The sequence below is a fragment of the Cricetulus griseus genome (assembly GCF_003668045.3).
Source record: "Cricetulus griseus strain 17A/GY chromosome 1 unlocalized genomic scaffold, alternate assembly CriGri-PICRH-1.0 chr1_0, whole genome shotgun sequence".
Taxonomy (NCBI): domain Eukaryota; kingdom Metazoa; phylum Chordata; class Mammalia; order Rodentia; family Cricetidae; genus Cricetulus; species Cricetulus griseus.
Window position 1 is genome coordinate 150,035,055 of NW_023276806.1, and position 23,730 is coordinate 150,058,784.

A 23,730-nucleotide genomic window follows, 5' to 3' on the forward strand; every position below is an offset into this window, starting at 1 on the left:
GCCAATGAAAGAAATCAGCTGGAAGACAGAATAGTTGGAACACACACACACACACACACACACACACACAGAGAGAGAGAGAGAGAGAGAGAGAGAGAGAGAGAGTTGGGGCTACTATTTAGTTAGTCATAAGGCAGGGCAGTGACCACAACAACGAAAGCACCAGGGACCCAGTGATAGGGTCTCAAGTCGGGTGGAGCAGGGACACAGAAGTTTCTAGGAGAACGGTAACTGACATGACTTTTGAAAAGTGAATAGCTTGTGCATTCCAGAGAGAGGAACAGCATATGTGGAGTTGTGGCACTGGCAGTAGCAGGTGATGATGGGGTGAGATGGGATGGGGTGGATGGGGTGTGTCCTCATGACAGTTTTAATCAGAAAGCCTGTTCCCATGCTTCATTGCTTATATTCAATTGTAATTGGGCTTATGTTTTAACGCATGCACATTTGGTGAGTGTGTATGAATGTATGTGTTTACATGTGTACACAAAAATATATGTCAACTCATAGATATGTGTACAACCATATCCAAATATATTATATATATAATGTATATTTGTATTTTAGAGCCCTCTAGCCTCCCAGTTAATAAATCCTCACTGCTATGTGTGCCAGACAATATTTTAAGTGATGAAGGAAGAAAAGCAGTCAGAAGGACCTGTTCATGGACCTTTTGTTCTGTGATGGAGGCTAGCAAGACACAAATTAATGTTTCAGTATGGGATGTTATTTCAAGTAGAACTATATGATAAGAAGCAGGTTTTTTCTTTTCCTCACTCCTTCCTGTTTCCCCCAGTGGCAGAAACAGACAGTTTATTACAAAAGAATACATTTCCAAGGGAGGAAGTGGGCCAGAGATGGAAGAAGATTATAAACTAAACCACAGTGCTGTATAAAGAATGAGGGTTTGTTTTGTCACATAAGTTAGCTTCTTTGGGTAATTAACATACCATGTACTTTTGGGATAATTTGTGTGATGTAAAAAGTATGTTTCTTCATGCTCTGTTAGATATTTGCCGGTTGTTGGCATGTGTGTGTGTGTGTGTGTGTGTGTGTGTGTGTGTGTGTGTGTGTGTGTGTGTGTGTGTCAGTTAACCTTGGATATCATTCCTCAGGAACTACCTACCATGTTTCTTTGAGACAGAGTCTCTCATTGGCCTGGATTTACCAAGTCGCCTAGCCTGACTGGCCAGCAAGCCTCAGGAGTCCTGTCTGCCTCCCCAGTAGTGGAATTACAACTGTGTGTTCATCGTTTTTATGTGGGTTCTGGGGATAAAACTCAGGTCCTCATGCTTGTTTGTATAGCAAGCAAGCCCTCTAAGAGCTGAACTATCTCCCCAGTCCTCTTGGGATTGTTTATTGTGTAACAATTTTTAATTGAAACTTCTGAAATGACAAGGAGTCTGTCTTATTCAATACTTTATGTCCTAATCTAAAACAGGGCAAGGATCATATATGATTCCATAAATTTCAGCCACACAGAACTGGTTGTATTAAATTAACACTCCCCAAGGCAAGAAGACTGCTTCAGTAAGTGAAGTCCTAACATCCCAGCTATCTGCTGAAGTGACTCCCTGGCCCCCGTGAAAATGGAAGTGTTAGAGTTGCTGTAGAGGTTTGCAGAACATGGCATGCTGCTTTAAATGATATCATTCTAGAGAGATCAGATGAAACCCCAATTACCCCCTGGCAATTACAGTTACTGCAAAACATCACATAAACACTCCATTCTTGTGGCTGGCCCCTGAGAGCCCTCAGTTCTGAAAGGACAGAAGGGATGGGGAGGCTTATGGCTAGCCCTCAGCCAGCAGCCAAGGGTTCTGCCTCTCACACACTCACTGCTTATAGCTAAAAGAAGAGCAGCTCAGTGAGAAGGACCCATCATCTCTGGTTTCTGAGACATCTGACTGCCAAATGCCCTCTTTGTACCACCACAAATTTCTGTGTCCTGACCTGGGGTGTCTCTCCTCAAGGCCCACTGCACCTCATTCACTGAGGCTCTGCCACAAAGTCCTCTATGTTTAGCTTTTGCTTCCATCGTCTTTGAACTCTGATGGCAAAGCACTCCAGGAGCATACCACAATGGAATGCTTGCCTAGCCTGGCTCTCCCAGGGTGTATAGAGTTGAAAGGGAGTCAGCATAGACCCCACTCTCAGCAGCCCAAGGTGAACCCTGATTTTGCTGCTTACTGTGAAGGGATCTCAGACATATCACTTAACCTCCTCCGTAAGTGGGTCTGGTGACAGCTTGTATCATGTGGAATTAGATTACTCTGGATATCAAATGAAATAGCCTTGTAACACTGGGAATATGGTCAGTCCAGAATGAGATCATAGAGCCCAGAACTGGGTGCCCATCTTCCTCTCTAATGCATCCTTCATTTTTTTTCCACTCAATATTCCCACTTAGCTCGTAGCTCATGTTTTGTCCCTTTCCATTCCTGTCCCAAAGCCTACCCTGACACCTGCCCAAAGTCAGCTCAAATTTGGGAATACAACATCACTAGATGATTGTTGCTGTTGCTCTCATTGTGTCCCTAGGTTGCTCAGCTTTTCTTTGGGGAGTTCAGTACCTCCTCTAAACAGGGAAATCCTGGAACAGCTGACCCCGGAACCAACTGCAGGAGCATCCCATCTGAATCAAACTGCAAAATGAGCTTTAGAGTGGACAAGTCATGTCAAAGAGTGGGATCCACCTGCAGTCATGCTACCTTGCCCTTAATTATTCTTCATCTCACATAAAATGGACATGTGATTATTGGAGCTGTGCTAGCCATCTACAGCTACTTATGGAATCTTAGGGCTACCTTGAAACTGGACACCATGTGCTAAGGATCGTAGGAAAGAAACACAAAAGGAGCCTAGGATGTCATACAACTCATCTCCAAGCCATGGACTATTTACTTGCCTTGGACAGAAAATCAACTCCCTACCTTCTTTCAGCCACCTTGCTTTGGTTTGATGCCTGCCAAATATAATCTGGCATTGGGCTCTCCAATACATTTAAATCAAATCTCATTATTGGTCAAGTGTGAGACATTCACCTCTGGAGAGTGTGTTAATTGAAAATGAGCCTGTGCTTTAACTGGTGGAATATTGATCTGGAAGTATCCTCAGTGAGAGGAAAGCAGAAAAGACACAGAGTAACTAGAAAATCCAAACCTGGCTTTCGAGGTCCCTGTGGCATACCTGCAAGCATCAAAGAGTTTCCAACGGTGTAGGTGTGGACAATGCACCCCCAGGGTCCCTTGTGGACAGCAAGCAAGAGCAGTGGACACTCAGAGAAGGGAAAGAGATGCAGGCTTGAGTTGGAGAGTAAGGCTAAGAGGGTAGGAATAGAATCAGTCCAGGCAGGCACCTTGAACCGATGCTTGGAATTAGGAGTCCAAGTGTGGGAGGGGATGTCTGTTGCTGAGAGCTATGCCAGGGCTCTAGAAAATTGTGAAAACAAGGATCCATCTTGACTCTTCCCCCACCTCCAGGTGTCTGAGCCCAAACATCTTCCAGTTCAGATCCACAGACTTGACTGTGGCATCACAGGAAGGGAGGAGGCATAAAGGAGCTCCTGGTTCTGTGGGGTCCCAGTTTAGCACTAGATTCTATCGACAGCTGCAGAGCATGGTGTGTGAATGTGCTCGTGTTGTGAGAGTGTTGGCAATGCCTCAGCTGGTCAAGGATATTCTTGGAGGAACCTGGCTCAGGCCAGCCTCCACTGGGCTTCTTGATGTTGAAGCAAAGAACCATTGTGTTCCACAAAGGAACTTGGTTCTCGGGCCCAAGAAAGGAGCCAGTAACTTCAATAATCATCTTTGAACAATGCAAAGCCAGAATCAATAACTTTGGTGAAGTGGCCAGACACTTAGTGTGAAGTCAACAGACATCCATATTCACTCCATTTTGTTTGGGAAAAAGTAGACTGCTTAGATTTTGTTCATTTTGCATGAATTCTGGGGATTTGTGACCATGACAGGAAAATCAGAACATCCTATTAAGGAAGAATATGTTCATGCAGTAAACAATGCCCAGAGCAAAACATCACACGCTTTTTCAGTACTCACTGTGAATATAATGGAGTGTGTTTGTTGGAGGTGAGGGTCTATGAAGACCTCAAGATTTCCTCCATGATTATATACAAATGTTAGCCAACAAAACCCAATCTGAACTCAAAAACCACAATGTATTAGTCAGGGTTTTCTAAAGGAACAGAACAGAACAGAACAGAGAGAGAGAGACAAAGAGAGAGAGAGAGAGAGAGAGAGAGAGAGAGAGAGAGAGAGACGATATATGATAGAATACAACACACACACACACACACACACACACACACACACACACACACACACACACACACACACACACACGGAATAGTTTACAAACTGCAGTCCAGCTAGTCCAAGAATGGGTATTTACAAATGGAAAGTCCAAGAATCTAGTAGCTTTTCAGTCCAAGTGTCTGGACGTCTCACCTGGTCTTCAGTATATGCTGGAATCTAAAAGAAGCAGTCTTTAATGTCTGTGAAGGGATGGACTTGCCATAAATGTGAAGGCAAACAGAGAGCTTCCTTCTTCTATGCCTTCATACAGGCTTCCGGCAGAAGGTGTGGCCCAGATTAAAAGTGATCTGGATTAAAGATATATAATCTGGACCTCAAAAGATCCAGATTAAAAGTGGGCCTTTTAATCTGGATTTAATTAAGAAAAAAAATCCTGCACAGATGTAGTCAAGTTGACAACCAAGAATAGTCATCACATATAGCAAGTCAATTCAGACAATTCTGCTGAGCTCATATAGTCACTTGTATACATGCTTGCATGTGCATGTGTAAATGGGAACATAGTACACTCACACACAGAGAGGTACACACACATGTACACATACATACAGCACATGACCACACATTTGTGAGCACAAATACTTATAAACACACAGGAACATAGCACATGAATGCATACACACAAGTACATACACACACACACACACACACACACACACACACACACACACACACACAGAGAGAGAGACGCAATGCATGTGCACATGACTACATACAGCATATACACAAGCATCCATAAGCACACACATTTGCACACACAAAATACAACACGTGTGAAAATACATGCATGCACAAAGCATGTGCATATATCTGGACACACAGAGAGAAAACACTCATGCACATTCATGTGAGTACACACTCAGGCTGCCTGTTGTCTGTACTCCTGCAGCACTAACACCAATACTTCCATTGTTTCATCCAGACAGAAACACAGCTGCTCTTGACAGCTTCCAGAATGGATGCCCAGTCAGTCACCCACTTCACCCCAACAGCAAACTCCTTTACTTAAGGAACACACGGCGCACGATGGGCGACCACAGCAGACTCCATGAACAGGATGCATAAGAATCCTAGCATGTGACATCTCTTCAGGTCACATTTGCCAAGTGAAAGCAAAGGTAGATGACTCGCACTGAGCCAGCTCCATTTTTCAGTACCTAGAGCAGCGTAGGCCAGTTTAGCATGAGGACAGAAAATGTATTGCATACTAGACTCCATGTGTTCCTTCAGGAGAAATCTGATCTGAATGACCCCTAGTTTCTCAAGACAGGCTGTCACGGGGGAAGGCTGAGGAGGTTACCCATTCTTTCTGAGCCAAAGGAAAGGCAGCTAGCTCAGTGGTCCTCTGTAGGGCTGCAGAAACTCCAGGGTGATCTTGAGGTTACTTCCCTCCACTCTCTCTCTTCCTTCAGAGAGCATATATTAAGGGCTCTTTGACCACCAAGAAGTTGCATCTGAGGCCCAAAGAAAACTGTCTTCAGGGATCCTGGGGAACCCTTCTGCCTCCCACAGTAAAAGAAGGAAGGGTGAGGCTAGAGCAGATGCTACTGGCGACACAGTGCTTATAGAGCAGGGTAGAGGTCAGAAAACCTCCAACATCTGGGGCACCCAAAGGCTAGGGTCAACTGTGTGTCCTGACCAGCCTTGAGATGAGGCGCCTGGGCCTCTCTCCACCATAGGATGCTCGATCTAGATTCTTGAAACACCTGAGCTCCAGCAATGCAGAGGCACTACTCCGAAGCACAGGGAACTGATTAGGAGCCCAAATGACACCCAAGCTACCCGTTACTAGGACACTTGGTCTCTCCCACTCTGCTTCTTCTTGAGTAAATTAGGATATGAGTGTCTACTCCAGGTGGTGGCTGTGAATAAAGTAGAAATAAATGACGGGGGTGGGGGGTGGTTACAAGCCATGCTCTTGTAGGGAGTTGGGAGGACAAGACACTAAGGGTCCAAACTTATGGACAGAGTATGCTAATACACACTATGCATCTCCGCTAATCTTGCAGGGGCCCTCATTTCCATCTCATGGCAAGTGCAGTTGGTCCCCAGCAGAGGAGGGAAGAGAAAACTGGCCTGAGTGAGTCCATGGCCACTCTGGGTTAAACCAGCTCAGATAAAGTATTGGAATCAGTTAGTGCTCTGAGGGCAAAATCGATACTATCCTTTCTGTCATGAAACCAGCAGTGACACTGACAGTAGTGTGTGCTTGTCTGTTACTTGGTAGGCACTGAACCATTTCCCAGATGAAGGATTTGAGCAATGGTTCTCAACCTGTGGGTCACAACCCCTTTTTGGGACCGAAACCCTTTTACAGGGTCACCAATCAGATATCCTGCATATCAGATATTTACATTACAATTCATAACAGTAGCAAAATTACAGTTATGAAGTAGCAATGAAAATAATTTTATGGTTGGGTTCACCACAACATGAGGAACTGTATCAAAGGGTCACAGCATTAGGAAGGTTGCAAACCACTGGATTAGAAGGGAAAGCAGAGAGAACAAGACCACGGACAAGGAGTCCTAAGAGGGAGGACTGGACAAATGACTGCTTCCGTTATAATTGTACATCTCCAATCTGATCGAGTTCATTGATAGTTCACCTAATGGCTGCCCCTGACTCCACTTCATGGAACTGAACTCCTGTTCTGGGACTATGTCTCTCATCATCAGAGCCCTTAACAATGTCGACTATAAGCCAGGTCAGTGGTGCACACCTTCAATCCCAGGACTGGGAAGGCAAAAGCAAGTGGCTCTCTCTAAGTTCAAGGCCACCTTAGTCTACACAGCAAGTTCCAGGCTAGCTGGAGCTATACAGTGAGACCTGTCTCAATCTCCTCGTTCGAAAGAATATTAGCTATGTCACAATAGAGCCTTGCAATGAGCTGCCAGTGTGGTTCACAGCAGGGTGTGGTGATAGTGGGCTGGGTGGCTAGGGCTGTGCCCAGCTCCTGAGTCCTCACTCTGAGCCAGCCAACAGCATGTCTGAATTTCCTAGGCTGTGCTGTGAAGCAGTACTGCTGCCCTCCTAGGTGGTGCAGGAGGGATTAAATAAGATGGTGTTTGGACAGTGCTCTGCAGAGGCTGGCTTGTGGCCGGCTCACTGAAGAAGATCACAGGTAAAAGGATAGAGATCAAAGCTTTGTTGTCGTTTTTTAACCAAGGCACATGTATCATAGAGACATCACCCAAGGTTTTAGAGGGCTGATATCCACTCTTGGCTGGGCAGTATGGGCTCTTTGTCTCTAAGGCTCAGCATTCTCTTTTACCCACCTTGCTTACCTGCTAGTAGTAGTGACCCCAGGTAAGTCTGTGAATCCCCTCCCCCCAGTTCCCAAGTGTCTAGTTTATAAACCAGACCTCACAAAGGTGTGACCTGCAAGGAGGAGTCCACACTGACATGGTAGCAAATTCTGAACTAGGGTATGGTGTCATCTCCCACCTAGAAAGTAGATACAAAGGAATGATGAGTGTTCCTTTCTGCTCTTCAAAGAGAAGCAAGCTCTGAAATGCAGGGAGTTTAGAATTCAGAAACACAGAGGCAGATTCCAGCTACTCAGCTAGGCCATGGTTAATGAAGGGTTCTTGGCTTAGCCATTAACCAAGCCCTAAAGACTAAGTTGGCACTTTTCTAAGTGTCAGGGAGATGGCAATGTGTTAAACAAATCCCTGTTTCATAGAGTATGCACACCATGGCTCCATTCACTCACCAAACAAATATGGTTAGGTGCCTACTGTGTGGCAAGGGCTGTAGAAGTGAGAGGAAGGTGGATGTAGATGTTACTAGCTTAGTTAAACTAAGTGCTGTGATGTCCTTGGGAATGTACCAACCCCTTACTAAGTGTTTATAAGTTGTTTCACTTTAGTCCCTAAACACTGAGGTGGCCACACAGCTGAGGGAAGAAACTGCATCACAAAGGCTTTCCCAAAGCAGTGAAACTGGCCAAGGACAGTGCCAGGCTTGAGCCCAGACTATCTGCCCACAGACTCACGGTGGTCAAACCAACCAGATCAGACATCTCTGTGAATAAATGACTTAAGCCTCGCATCTCCATTTGCTTACATCAGGGTCTGGAAATCAGACTGTTCAGCCACAAAACTTCTTAGGATGAAAATCAAAGCTCCCTGAGTTCCAGAGCAAGCCAGTTTTAACAGACAGCCTCCTGGGAGCCAGAGATGCAGCTTCCGGCCCTGACCAATGACAGCAAGCACAGTGGCTTGGAAGGTTGAGGAGCATCTGGCTAGACAGGGATATTTTTGGTTCAGAGATGACTTTGATGAGTTCTGCCTCTGCTCCCTGGAATCAGAAGTGGCACCTGGGGAGTAAGGATGTGGTACAGAAGGGGCACATTCCTTCTCTGCATGGATGGAAGGCAGAACCCTTAATGTCAGACAGCACCTCCTACTCTGAAGCATCTAGTTGTTTGAAGATCCCAGCTCAGTTTAGTTCCAATAGTGGGTCTCTTCCATCTTTTTTCCCCAATCTGGAGCTCCGTCAAAGGGTTCCAAGCTCAGAATCTCTTTCCTCCCAAACCCTCTGGCCCTTGGGTTGCTTCTGGGAACCTCAGCATCATGCTTTGGGGTTCCAAGCTCAGGTATCCAGAGCCTCTGAGATGTTAGAGCAGGGAGCCCTTGATATCCAGAGCTCTGGGATGTTAGAGAAGGAAGCCCTTGATAGGCTTCAGGCCAGTGCTTTCAAACTGAGTATCTGTACAAAAGCCTCATACCAATAAAATATATGAGTGATGAGTAAGGCTGTCAGGGAGTGTGCCAGTGAGGGCTGGACACTTCTTTACGCCCTCCCCCCAGGTTCCTAATGTCCTTTATGGATCTTGGGAGTGATAAACCCAAGAGAAAGATTCATGAGTGAATACAGAGGACACATTCCCTCATCCCTCTTGGGAAGTACGGCCAGCATCCTCTGGTTCATGGCAGATGCCGTGGGTCTGCTGAACACACAGCTTCCACCTCTCCCTCAGGTCTGAGGCAACCAGTAAGCACCAAGGCAGAGACAGCCCAACAGTGTGGGAGCAGATTGACACCTCCATGTCACCCACCACTACATGTCCTTTCTTCTCCAAAAAAGCCCAGCCTTCTGTTGACCTATGGACAACTCGGGCTTCTAGCCAGCTGTTCTTGCTGCCTCCCCTTGCTGGTTCCTCCTCTCCGCCTGTCTCACTCTAGGAAGAATTTCATTCCCGGTCCTCTTTCTTTTTCATTCACTCCCATGCTGGCCCTGCATCACCCTCTTCATGGCTTTAAGAGGGTTCTGTGCTTGGGATTTCCATTTGGATCTCCCAGACAGATGCAGGGGTAGGGAAAGACAGGAAGGGACTAGGACCAGAGCTGCGGATGGGCAGATACTTCATGTTCTCCTCAACTTCTTGCTCTTTGGGCAAGGGCACCAGTCTCTTATAGGGTCACATCCTCGTCATATCCTCCCTGGCAGGCTCCTGAAGGCCTATGTCACCACTGTGACCCAGGCAGGATGCTGACTAGGAGCACCTATTAAAACCCAGTGCACTAGCCGCCATCACTGACAATTCTCTCCTCCCAAGCACAGCTCTGACCTTAATCCAAACTCACATGGTTCTGTGGGCATCACCCCAGTAGCCATTGCCACAGGCACAATTTACATACAAGGCATCATTTGAGAATATTCTAAACCCACCCTGACCTGCAAGAGGCAAGTCTGCCTTGGCTCAGGACAGGACCCCTCAGAGTTGGAGTTGACAAACCAAAGGCAGAAGAGGAGGGGCAGAAGGTCAAATAGGGAGTGGCTTGTCTGCCTCTCAGCTTCCTAGAGGCATCCAGGGGGAAAAAAGGGGTGATTCACACTTACAGACTCCTGATGCTCACCACAGCTCCCTGGGTGGTACTATGTTCTGGATCAGGGACAAACAATAAGACATGCCACCCAAAGAAAAGGAGTTAATTCCCATGACCTCTAAGGTAGTCACAGCTCTTAGAGGTTTCCATCCCTTCTCTGGCAGCCACCCTGACTAGCACTCAGATGTCAATGTGCAAAGAGAGGTTCATCCAATCCTCTTTCAGTACATCAGGTCTTCACAGCCATTGCTCTAGTTGGCTCAGCAGATACCTAACAGACCTCTGCACACTCCTGTGTTCACAGGAAATGTGAGATGCCACAGTGGGGCTTTGCTTCCTGGAAGTGATCAGAAGACAATAGAAGGTGGTCTCCTTCCCAGGTGAGAATGGATGAGAAGTGGACTAAGAATCTGGGCACATGAATGCTGGCTTCAGCTCTGCCTGGCAGCCTTTGCCAAGGCAATGTCTCACCCTGGGCCTCAGTTTCCCCATTAGTAAAGTGTTACCACTGGAACCACGGGCTCCCTTGGAATGATGAAATAGAAAGTCAGTCTGAGGTTCCTGAGACCTGAGTTCCCATTCTGCTGTTGATTGTCTGGACAAGTGCCCAAAGGTCTTGCATCCTCAGATTCTTTTTCATATCAAATGGAGGGATGACAGTACCTAACTGGTCTTCCCACATTCACTCCTTCTCTGCACTGTAACCAACCTTTTACAATACAGATTTAATCATAGACTCCCACCTAAAGTGCTCCCCAAGGTCTGTATAAAGAATCTGCTACATAAAGACCTGAGTTCAGATCCCAAGAACCCACATTTAAAAAAAAATTCAAATATGGCTCTTCCTGCAATACTAGCACTGGGCACTGACGTAGGGTTACACAGGAGGCTCTCTGGAGCCAGCCTAGCTGGGTTAGTGAGTTCCAGGGTCAGTGAGAGACTGCCTCAAAACATAAGGTGGAGAGTGACAAAGGAAGACACCAGACATTGACCTCTGATCTCCATAAATAAATGCACACATGCGTTCCCAAAATACAACATATATGAAGAGGGACAAACACACACACACACACACACACACACACACACCACACACACACAGAGAGAGAGAGAGAGAGAGAGAGAGAGAGAGGAGAGACAGAGAGAGAGAGGAGAGAGAGAGAGAGAAAGTACTTTTGAAGGTTCTCCAGGGACCCCAACAGAGACTTAATTTGGCAGATGCTTGGTCTCACAGTTCCCTGGCTCCCTTCAATTCTCTCTTCTCCCATCCCAGCCACACAGGCTCCTCTTCTTTCCCACAAGGCTCTGCTCTGCCACAGGCCTTTTTGCACATGCTATTTACACCTACAGAACACTCTTTCACTCCCTCCACCAAATAGACCTTGCTTAAGCCTACTCAAGCTTAGCTCTCTTCACAGAGACCACCCACATGCTCCCAAACATATCAAAAACTTCAGGAGAGACACACAACCTAGTAAATTTCTCCATTGTATCAAAATCCAAGATGTAAATTCACGTATGCATTGTTATTTTGATGACAAACAACATTTGTCACAAACCTACAAGCCCCAGGAAGGTAGGGACCATGTTGCCTAATATCTAACACAGCATCTGTGGAGACAGCCATAAGGAACAGAATAAAGTCACCAATTTCTGCATGGTAGGCACCTCCCACTAGCCCTGGGTCATGCTTCATTGATAGTCTCACTGAACAAGAGAAGGCAATCATGGAGAGTCTAGGTGACTTACCAATTTCCCAGTCACTAAGTGTTGAATCCCAAGAATATTATTACTTGTACACCCAGTAGGCATAGTTCTGGGAGCACAGAGTCTTGGACTACATAAGCATTTAAAAATAATAGCCACTGCATTAAGTACTTATTATGGCACCCAACTTTTCCATGAGGTAACTTGTTCAATCCTCCCAACAACAACCTATGAGAGGGAACTGTCATTATTCTTATTAAACAGGTGTGGGAACTGACTCTGGAAAGATTAAGTGACTTTCCTGATGTCACCTGGATTTAAGGGAGTAAAAGCAGAATTTTTTTTTTACCTTGGTTCCCCTAACACAGGGTTCTGTAATTCTTGGGGAAGACCAAATTTAGCTTCCATCACAAGAGAAGTGGATTAAGCTCACATCGTGTGCCCCTGACCTGTGCCTTCAGTTCTGTGTGTCAAATGGTATATGGCCCTCAATGCAGAGTATGGACAGAGCATCCCTTGGGGATAGTGAGCAAGCCACTGCCACTGGGCCTTGGCTGAGGTTACACTGTGCTCAGATGAAGAGCTAGGCAGTGACTTTCCAAGAAGCCATGGAGGAGGACACTAGCTTGGGTTATAAGTGTCCCATGCTCACATATATTGATCATCAGGGTAGCTACTGGTGCTAAAAGAAGCCATGACCTGTTGGTTGTGCTAAGGGTCTTCTTCTGGGTGCAATAGTGGTTCCTGGGATTCAGATTTCTCCACTGGGTTTTAACAGTCCAAAGCCAGGGCTCTAGAGTCCAAATCCTAAACCCCTCACTTACAGTACTGGGGCTGCTCACATCACAGCTGAACTTAGTGAAACCTTAGTTTCCTTCCCAGGAAAATGGAGATCAGAAACACTCATTTCACAAGATCAATGTGCAGATGAAATGGAAGATATGGAAAGCCCAGAATAGCATCTGGTCCAGGAGGTGACAGTCCCCTCTGTCAACAAAAGGTGAGGGGTGTCAGAGTAGAAAAGACAGGTGCTTGGCTCAATTTTCCTGAACTTCTTGGGACTTGAGTCCCTCGAACCTTGTATTTTTCCCATGCCTGAGAGCTTCATCTCCGTAATCCTCACCACTTCCAGCACAGGAAGACACCATCAGTAATAAAGACAAAGCTGGCTGCTGTTCAGTGTGTGTCATGGGAGAGAGAGCAGAATGAGCATCTCATATTTATTATAACACATCGATCTTCACATTCTTAAGGAAGTACAGAGAGACTGACATGCAAATGCAGTTTGGCTACTTAGAAGCCATTGTCACCTTAGGCAAAGTCATTAAACTTTCTGTTGCTCAATTTCCCAATCTGAAAAAAAAATAGTGTTGGTAATACTTACCTACAGGTATTGAAGTGGCTAGATATACAAAGAGTGTAAATTTGGGGTTGGGGTCATTAGCTGCTTATCAAGGAACCACAACTCCCAGCTCCTTGTATCTATGTTAAGACCATGTGTCAGAGTAGTGGTCATTGGGATGGAGAACAGATTGGCATACCCATGCCCAGAACAGTCCCACAAAAACCTCGCATGCAACAACTCCATCAACTGGAGTCTACATGAAAAAGAAAACAAAATTTGTTGTTTGTTTTTGCAGTGCCACATATCAAAGGTATTGTGTGTGATAGGCAAATGCTCTACCACTAGGCTACACTCCCAGCCCAGAAAACAATTTTATTGTGTTCTGCCACTAAGATATTAGGGTTTACCAGATACATTAATTAGTCTTACTCTATTATAGAAATTGTTACCAGAAGTGAAGTGCTTAATACACGTGACATGATTAGAAGGCGGAACACTGGAGCCCCGTGTTATGCAGTGGTAAATGTTTGGTTCAACTGTCTTCTGTGGTATTTAGACATCAGGACTCATGCCCGATGAGCTGTAGCTCTGTAGAAAGAGGTTAGGGGAGATATGGCAATAGAATGTGATGATAAACTCCGATTGAGTTTAGCAGTTATTAGCTGCAGTACAAATAAGCCTGTTTGCAAGTCAAATTAGAAAATAATAAATAGTAGAGAAGTGAAAAAAGACAACAATTTCTAGACCCTCAAACAATAAGAAAAAAGATTAAGAAGACATGTAAGTGAAATAAATACAAGATTAGGGCTACAAACCTCCCCATAAGCCTAAAAGCTTCAACGTGCTTGCCATGAACTTAAGAAAGAGAAGTGTGTGTGTGTGTGGGGGGGTGTTGCAAAGATGCAACAAATGATCCAGGCTATACAATTTGGTTCAGAAATAACTGTGAGTATGGCTGCTAACACTCTGGATGTCTCTGGAAGTGGTTTGAGCATCCACCAAGAGTTCATTGTGATTAAAATTTTGATTCCCAAGATGGTGCTTCTGATTGGTGGGATCTAGTTGATGAACTTTGGAGTCACTTTGGATGTCCTTTGGAAGATGGCTGAGTGACTCTTTGGTAGTTTGCCTAAAAAGGATGTTTAAAAGCCTAAGTTTAGTTCTACCTTTCTCTCTATCCTTGACTTAAAAGGTGGCCCCACTCCAACCGACATTTTAATCATTGACTCTTGCAATTGCAATTTCCATGGAATCCTTGATGGAAGAGGGGGAAATCTGGCACCATGACCTTGCATGAGTTAAACAAACCTTTTTTCTTTGTAAATGTAGCTGCTTCATGCATTTCAGCCTAGTGACTCAAAGCTGACTAATACAACGGCAAGATGACAACCCCACTAAATTACATTGGCAAAAATCTCTAAGCTTGGATTTTAAAGGTCTTATTGTTACAGCAATGAAATAATGCTTGGTACCCACAAGTTCAAGGAGAATAACTCTATTACAAAAGATTTGGGGCCTTTAAAGAGGCCATCCCTTGCAAGACCCACTTTGAGTGTGGCCAAGAAGAATAAAAGAAAAAGAAAATCTTCACGCTGAATAGAGCTGAGAGTGCAGAGAACAATGAACCAGCAAATTCTTTCCAGAGAGCAGAATCCAGTCCTAATCCCAAATTGTCACCCATGGCCATGCACACAGGGTGTACTTGACAAGCTCTCATAACTACTAAGGACCAGTGCCTGCCAGGTGTCTCTCACTAGTCCCTTTCCCAAGAGTGAGTTTCACTGTGGTTATCCCACCCTTTTGTAGTATGGTGTGTGGATGCAGATAGGCAGTAACACATCACTATGGCTACAAGTTCCCAAGCCATGAATAGTCCCATTAAACACAGTGAATGGGACTGAGAATCATGCAAAGATCTTGAATACCAAGTCAGGAGCAATGGTTAGAGAGAAAAGAAAATGCCGTGAAGACATGTATGTTTGGTAACAAGACAGATGTGGCTAGATATGGCTAGTGACAGATGAACAAAGTGACTTGTCCTATAAACAGCTTTCTTAAGCCCCTTGTTTTATCAGACTTCCTCCTCTTTTGGCTGGATGGATGCAAAGGAGGTGCTGCAGGCTACACACTGAAGATACACAAAGCAAAACTCCTAATCAGCCAGGCCTTGATATCTAAACGACACTCCTGACTTCCTCCAGCCCACGTTTTATTCAATCAGAGTTTAGGTGAACAACAATGACCTTCTACTGAGATTTGGAGATTGTCTTTTATATCAACTGATGTGATTGTAACAATTATAATCCATAGAGGTCATTAAAAACAGTGCTTGGTCCATAATAAGCATTGCAAATGTAGCTATTGTTCCTATAGTAGATACCCATTTTACAGATGGGAAACCTGGGGCTGACAGGGAGTCTGACTCTGGGGTTAATTACAGGTTTATATTTTACCTCTCAGTGCATGATAATCAGACACATTTTATAGGTGAGCTTGTTATCTGTCCAAGGCTACAGGTAGCAATAGACTTAGAATCAGGAGATTATTCCAATTCAAAGGTCATCAGTACCCCACTGGTGATCTTGGGCCTCCAACTGATCCCTCAGTGTTTAGTAGGCATTATTACACTGTTTCAGGAAATACACAGCTTGCAAACACCCCAACAAGGAACTGACATGCCTGCGAAGAAAAAACAAATAACCTTCTACTGACCCAAATTCCTAGCTTTAATTTACAAAGAGCCAGTTAATTAAAAATATACTCCGAGCCCAAAGGCATGGCAAGGTGGGGCTCCCGAGACAGTTTTGCTGCTCCATGAAGACACCGAGTTCCTCGTAAGACATTTTGTTCAACGGAGCCACAACACAGCACAGAAGGGCACAACCAGCTCCATGGTGGGAAAACTGCCGAGCAAGCATTTAGTGCAGACTCAGTATCCACAGGGTCACAGAAAAGCAGAGGACCTGGGAGTCAACCCACCCAACTCAACTGTGCTGTTGAGGCAAGGGCTCACATTAATTAATGTTTATAAAGTGATTGGAGATTCCTGAAAGCAGAGAGACCATTCATAACCCAAAAGCATTGTTAGCAGCAGCCTGAACAACCTGCTTTTAAAAGGGAGCTGTATCAGGAAGCGCCTACTATGAAGCTGGCACATCCACAGACCAGATCAGGGCTAATCCTGTAATTGTTCTCCGTGGTAGGTTTGCATTTCCTTTGGTTTTGTAAATGTGTGTTTCTCTCTTTTTTTAATGTTATCCTCATCACATGAATGCAAAAAACAAAATTCATCACAGTAATTCACCAGCTAGAAGACGGGGAACCAAGACTGGAGACTGGATATTTCTAAACAGAAAAATCTTTCCCTGCTTTGGCCAAACTATAATGACTCTTCCAGCCTTCCCTGAAGAATTTTCTGAATGTCTAACAAAACTTCATGCGAGGATCCCTGTGGCTTTTGTGGAAATCATGCCTCTTCCCCTGAAGGGTATGTTACAATACAGAGAAATGCACAAAGCAAAATTTCATGAAGGGTGCATCTGGGCAAATTAGACAGATACCTCTATCAGCATTGGGACATGTCTATCACTTAGGAAGTTCCCTGAAGACAGCTTTTCTTTTCAGTGAAATAAAATAAGTTTCTTTCTTAGGTCATGGAGTTATGCTCACAGGTCAGTTCCTGAAGTAGGTATACAGAACTATATGGTCCTGGCCATATAAAGAAATGGAGACCCAATTAAAGTGCAGTCCCTGCTGGTTCCCTCCACAGTGAGCATATGGGGACATGGAATCAGTGTGACAGAGAAGGGAGATATTACAGTACCAGATTATCATCACAGCTGCCACCACCATTTTACCCCTACCAGGCACCAGACTGACACCCTTAGGACAAACAATCTCATAATTACAAGCTTCATTTTTACAGCTGAGGGCCCCCGCTTCTGGAACTCCAAGAACAAACAACTGGAGAACAGCAGTCTTGGAATCCAAATCCAGGAGGTGTGGCCTTGGAGACTGATTCCATAGCAAATGCCCTTAAAAAGGCCAGTGGCTAAGTTTGCCACCCTAAAAACTGAATGAGCAGACTATCTTCAGTAGTAGAAAGTAATTACAAGTAGAGGAGTTGCATCCCCTTAGGGAGGAGGGCAGATGATTGGTGATCTAGGACTTCCAGGTTGAGTTCCATTTAAGAAACAGTAACTAAGGTGTGACAAAAGTCTTCTGCCCTCTTCTTGTTTTCAGTGTCAGTGCACTGGATCAAATCAAATGTTCACATACCACAGAAACCCCACCAGTCCCTGGGGTCTCTTCCCTGATGCTCAGGCTCTTCAAAACACCTAAAAATTAACATAAGGAAACCTAGGTCTGAAGAGTTTTTACAGTACCACAAAAATCATGCTCCAATCCCTGCCCGGGTGATGTTAGACCCAAGCCCTGCCCAGCTAATGCTGGCCCCCTGTGCTCTTTGCTTTCTGAACCCAGTCCCACTAGTTGCATGATTCCCCAGTCTTGGCAGTTTAGTACCTAAATCCAAAGGAGAGGCAGTTGCAAAGGTGGCAGTATGTGTGAGACAAAGTCAAAAACCCTTCAAAAGAGGGTTCAAGTACTGGCAAGACAGCTCCAGGGTAGAGGTGCTTGCCACCAAGTCTGACAACCTGAGCTTGACCCCCGGAATCCACATGGTGGAAGGAGTGAACTGATACCCAGAAGTGTCTTCTGACTTCCATGGTTTTAGATTGAAAACTGCTCCAAATTCGCCAGCCCTATGTCCCTTCGGGATTTGCATCCCACATGGCTCCAACGAGGCTAGCCTCACAAACTGCTCCAAAGCATCTATGCCCAGATGGTCCCCCAGGCCTGGACCACAAGTGAAGGCCTTCACTCCTGTCTGTCTCTTCCTAGCCTTGGCTAAATTCCAGCTTTCTTGGATCCCTAACAACAGCGCCCCAATGTCAACAAGAAAAGTCACAGAAAAAGATTGTATCGCCCATTATCATTTATTATCAACAAAAAGACTGGGGTGTTGGGTCTCCAACCCAAGACAAATTGCTAACTGAGGAGCCTATTTACATGTGAAAGCAGGCCTGGCTGCCAGGCTCTCCCAGCATCTCTCAGTCCCTACCTGTTCCAGGGTATTGCTGGCACCCAGCCCAGGGGCTGGGCTGCCCCTTCCCTGAGACAACAGGAAGCAGTCTCAAAAGCACAGGCCCTTGTTCCCACCTCACCACTCACCCTTCCTATCTCCTTACCCTTTATAATAAACAAAGGAGAAACGTCTGGGACTCATCTAGTCTCTCTTGGCTCCTGCCAGCTACACCAGTTGAGTCTCTCTTTTCCTCTTTTGGTCTACCCTTTACCCTCTTGGTCTTCTGGCTCTTCCCTCCTCCCTCCCCTTCTCCTCACAGGGCCTGGCTCAGGGTCATGACCACTCTGGCCTCTCCCAGATGCTCTGCCTCTACCTCTGCCCTCCCTCATATCTACAATAACCTCCTCCACCATAGCTTGGAGCAGTCATGTCCTTCCATTTTATTTTATTTTATTTTATTTTTTGTCATTCACCCTGACCTCTGCATAGGTGCCATGGCACATTTTGTGTACATACACTCACGCACTTAATAATTAAAAACGAAATTCAAGAAGTTCAGAAGGCAGTTAGCTTCTTTGAGAGCATCATTGTACAATACAGTACAACAGCTGCTCAATTCAACAGGCATCAAGTAAGTTCTAGCTGTGCATTAGGTCCTCCCTTCAGCTTGGAAGATGTAAAACCACACAAAATTCAGCACTTCCAATTTAGATTATCAGGTATAGAAGGTGTATAAGTGGGAACAAAAAGAACAGAAAATTGTATGGAGGTCAGTGCTCAATTGTGTGGGTAATGAAGTGGGATGGCCTGAAGGCGGGAACTCATCTGTAACTGAAGTTACACATGCACAGTGACTAAGTATGGGTCCTGAGGTAGACCATCTGCATTCAAACAAGCAATGCCCTTAAGCTCCATTTGTGCCTTGGTTTCTTGCATTGTACAAGGGAGAGGACAGTAGCACTTTTGCATATTTGTTTGAGACAGGGTCTCATACAAGCCAGACTGGCCTCAAACTTTGCTGTGTAGACAAGGATGGTCTTGAACTTCTTCACTTCTGCTGCTAGCATTACATGCCTGAGTTGTTTATTGAGTGCTGGGGGATTGAACCCAGAGCTTTGTGCATGGTAGGGAAGCACTCTATCAACTGAGCTACATCCCCAGACTGACAGCAGCACTAGACAAACGGAACACAGAGGATGTATGTATGTATGTATGTATGTATGTATGTATGTATGTATCTATCTATGTATGTATTATGGTGATCCTGGGAACATGTTGGCTGCTTTTGCCTTTTACCCAGTGTCTACTCAGTCCCTGGCATTTAAAAAGTGTTCAATACGTATTGAAGAACAGATGACTCCACAAACGAATAAATAAGTGATACTACTGAGTTAAAAGTGGAAAATCCATTGTGGAAGGTGTGTGGTCCTCAGTAAGGCTTGTAGGTCAGAAAGACTGCCATGCAAAACAGTTGAAGAAACAGGCTTGATGTTTAGTGTATGTTTTGGATGCCTGAAACATTAATCACTCATTCCTTAGCTGTTCTGTATGCATGCCCGGCCATTTTGAACAAGCCCATGGAGAGATGAAGAGATGAAGATGAAATAAGTGTACTTGGGGCCAGAAAAGGCTGAAGGAAGAGCCCTGAGTCCCAGGAGCTGAGATGTGGATATGGGGAAGTCTGTGATGGCTTCAAGGCCAAACCGCCACTCACTCACCCTGCCCGCAGCCAAGCCCTGTGGTTTTCTCTCCCCTTAAATTAGCCTTACTCCAAAAGGGATAAACACAAATGCTGTCTTTAAAAGAGGTTAAAGACCCTAAAAGTAAAATCTGTTTGGAAAAAGATTGGCTTCTAAGAGAGCTTTGAGAGAAGATAGGGGTACATTGTGTATTAAAACCTGCACTCTGCAGACAAGTGGGCCAGGCCCAGAAAGTCACCCCCAATCTCAATTTAGGAGAATGGCAGACAGAGGTGGGGCAGGATGAGGGTGTTTATAGCCTAGGGCTTCCTCAGAGTGGGGAGGGGGAAGTGAATCCCACATAAAAGAAACCTGAGGGAGAAAAAGAACCCCAAGAGGAAGCTAAGGAGTTGGAGTGCTGAGATAACACTAAGGGATGATGTGGAGGGTGTGGGGGTACAGGGGAGGAAAACTAAGCAGGTCTGTGCTTTTAGGGTGAGGGTAGGCTTCCAAACAAAGAACAATTTAAAACTTGGGGGGGGGGTTGCAGGTGGATCCCTCATCCTGAAAAAGCACACAGGAAGCCTCATGCTTTATCACCAGATGTTTCCATTCACAGAGGGATGTCCTGGGTGCTTGCTGTGTGTGACTGTGTCTGTGCATGCCTGTGTGTGCCCTGCACTCTGGGGAGTATGCCTTAGGGCAATAGGGGGGAAGGGCTCTGGCAGAGAAACTAGAATCTCCAGGATTGTCAATCAAGGTTGATCCTAGCCCCTCCCCCAGCGCACGCAGGCACAGGGACACACACACACACACACACACACACACACACACACACACACACACACACACACACACACACACACTCCACGGTTTGCTTTTCTCTTCCTCTCCCACGCTATGATCACATCCAGGTTACAGGATCCAGAGAGTCCATCACAGTAAATTTACAAACGGTGTAAGCTGGAGCTTTATGCCCCAGAAGCCTGCTGGACCGATCCTATGCACACTCACAAGGTACTTGCACACACATGCGTGGGCACACCCACATGTACATGCTTGGCACCCCAGAAGTCAAGCCAGGCCAGATGCATCTCTCCTTCAGCTTGGAGGAAACAGACAGGCTGCAACATGAATGAAATCAACCCAGAAAGGCTGCTTTTTCACTCCGACCATGCAACCTCCAGCCAAACCGCCTGGAATATGTAGCAAAGTTTTATTTCGCTTTTAGAGTCTCCAGTTACTCTTCTACCATTTCCTGTGGAAAATTGAAGCTTTGAAGTGTCTAGCTCTGGCTTTCGCAGACAGGGACCGCCAGCTCGAGCCTGGGAAAACAAACGCCCCAGCACCACCCCCTCTGCCACCAGGACCCAGGGTTCAAACCCATCCAGCGCCCTCCAGTGGGGCGCGATGAGGGGATGTCACAACTCGCAGAAAAGGACGCCCTTAGTCCCTCCCTCTTGCTGCTCGGGTCCTTAGTGGCCCTCCAGAGCCCGAAAATTGGAATTCATGGTCTTGTCCATCTCTAGGTCTTCCCACCTCCTCCAGCTGTGGGTTTCAGTGCTCAGAAACTGCTCGGGGAAACTTGGAGCTATGCAGTGTCGCTGCCCCACCACCACATACATACACCTCCCTCGACATTTTTAGGCCCACCCAGCTCTACCCTTCCACCTTCGCCACAGCCAGCCAAGCCTTCCCAGCGCACCTACAGCGACCCCAAAGAGACTGGGGCTAGTGAGAGAATTGCATGGCAGAGAAGTGATGTTAGCCAAACTCGGATATGGCACTGGAATGTGGCACCTTGAAGATTAAGCCAGGGTTCTAGAACATATGTACTAGATTCAAAAGTCTCAAGTCTGATCCGAATAAAATAACATACTAAATTAAATGTAAAATAAAAGGATGTTGGATTTTGCCCGCATGCTGCGGTTAGGCAGCCATCTCCTGGCCCAGCCCAGGGTGGGCGGAACCGTGTGTGCTCTGGGACCTTTATACCAGTGTCAACTACGCGGATCCCAAGCTCAGGAATGAACCTGAAGATTCCTAGCTGTTTCCAGTCTGGGGGACACCTCAAAGCGCAAGTGGCCACAGAGACGCGGGAGGGGGACACGGAGCAAACTTAAACCCGGAGTTGACTGAGTTGGGTGAGAGAAGGAATGCATTGGTGCAGCCACTTACCGCTGGCGTTCTTCCCACAGATGAGGTGTTGGTAGGGTTGCAACAGCCCCCAGATTTCCGAGTCGTTGTTGACCGTGTGCTCCAGTGTCTCCACGGTGAATTTGGGAGCTTCGTGAAGCGTATGGTGGTGGTGGTGATGGTTAGCGGCGGCGGCGGCGGCCGCGGCTGTGGCTGTGGCCGGCGGGACTGCGGTCGCCGCCGTGGCTGGCGGGGCGCAACAGCTACTACCCCCGCTGGCGCTACTGGCTGCGCTGCAAGGGCCACCGCTCGCCGCTCCCCCTCCAGGCGTCTCGCGCTCCTTATCCGCGGCAGGGGCAGCACTAGGGCCTGAGCCGGGGCCTGGGCCAGAACCGGAGCTGGAGCCAGGGCAGGGACCACTACAGCTGCGGGGTAGCCCGGAGGCCAGCACCCTCGTGTAGATGTCCCGGAAGAGGCTTTCCATACAGGCGGTCAGGTAGATGGCCGCATGCTCGTGGATGCGCAGCGCCACGCGGCTGTCCACCATCCAGCGGTACACGCGGCCCACGGAGAAGGTGAGGCCGCAGCGTGCCGACTTGCCACGGCCCAAGCGGTCGCCGCCAGCGCTGCTCATGTTGTAGAGAGACAACGCCGCCAGCGCGGCAGCAGTGCAGTGCGCCGCCAGGCCCCAGGACAGCACAATCTCCATGGCGCTCTGGATCTCGTACTTGGTGCACTTGGCGAAGCGCAGGCTCAGGCGCTGCGCCTCTTTGGCGATGCGCACCAGAGCCCGGCTTACCAGCATCGAGAGCTTGGCCAGTGCGTCCTTAGGCAGGCTGCCGGGGGCCGCTGGGCCTGCCCGGGGATCCCGCGAGCGCAGCAGCAGCAACTCCAGCTCCTGGAGGGTCCAGGGGACCTCGTCGAGGTCCGGCAGCAGCCGCGAGCAGTGCTGGCCAGAGCAGTCCAGCCCCTCGGAGTCTTCCACCAGGGCAGTGTTGACGGTGTCAAAGCTGTTGTGCCGGCTGTGCATGGAGTCAGCTAGAGGCGGCCAGCAGCTCCCGCCATACGGGGACGCCGGGTGAGAGTCAGAACAGCACAGAGACAAGTTGGAGGAGCGCACAGAGTCCGCCGCACCACCATAACCCGAGTCCAGCGTCAGATCCTCCAGCGTTCGCACCACCGCCTTCTTACCTCTCCTGGCCATCGCTGCGCCACTTCATGCTGCGGCCGCCGGGGAGCCCAGGGGAAGGAAAGGCAAGGAGCTGTGGGCACCGGGGGCCACGGGGACAGCCCTAGTCGCCTAGACTCACTTTCCCACCTGGCGTTGCCAGCAAGTGCCACTACTATCGCTTGCCTCCCTGAGCCGTCACCACTGGAAGATGTACGATGGAGACTGAAGTCATCTTCTGGAGTCCGGGCCAGCGCTAGGGCGCACTGAGTCGCAAGCCAGGCCGGAGGGAAGCTCCTGCCAGGACCCACGCCTTTCATCCAAAATAAAAGTGTCTGGCCCTCTTCTCCCTGGGACCGGGAGATGCAGAAGCCTCTGGGCGCTGGCCACAGATGTCGGTAGGAACGAGACCACCCCAGATAGCGCCGCCGCTGCTCGGCG

At 47.1% G+C, this 23,730-nt stretch overlaps 1 protein-coding gene across 2 annotated transcripts in view; it reads right to left on the minus strand.

Moving 5' to 3' along the window:
• The window catches only part of Btbd11 (BTB domain containing 11), a 278,066-nt gene extending 254,741 nt beyond the window's left edge, over window positions 1–23,325 (minus strand). For both annotated transcript variants that reach the window (XM_035451736.1, XM_027392491.2), the window contains exon 1: window positions 22,164–23,325. In XM_035451736.1, the coding sequence (XP_035307627.1) occupies window positions 22,164–23,325 (1,162 nt within the window). The remainder of the gene's footprint in view (window positions 1–22,163) is intronic.
• Between the last annotated feature and the right edge of the window lie 405 nt (window positions 23,326–23,730).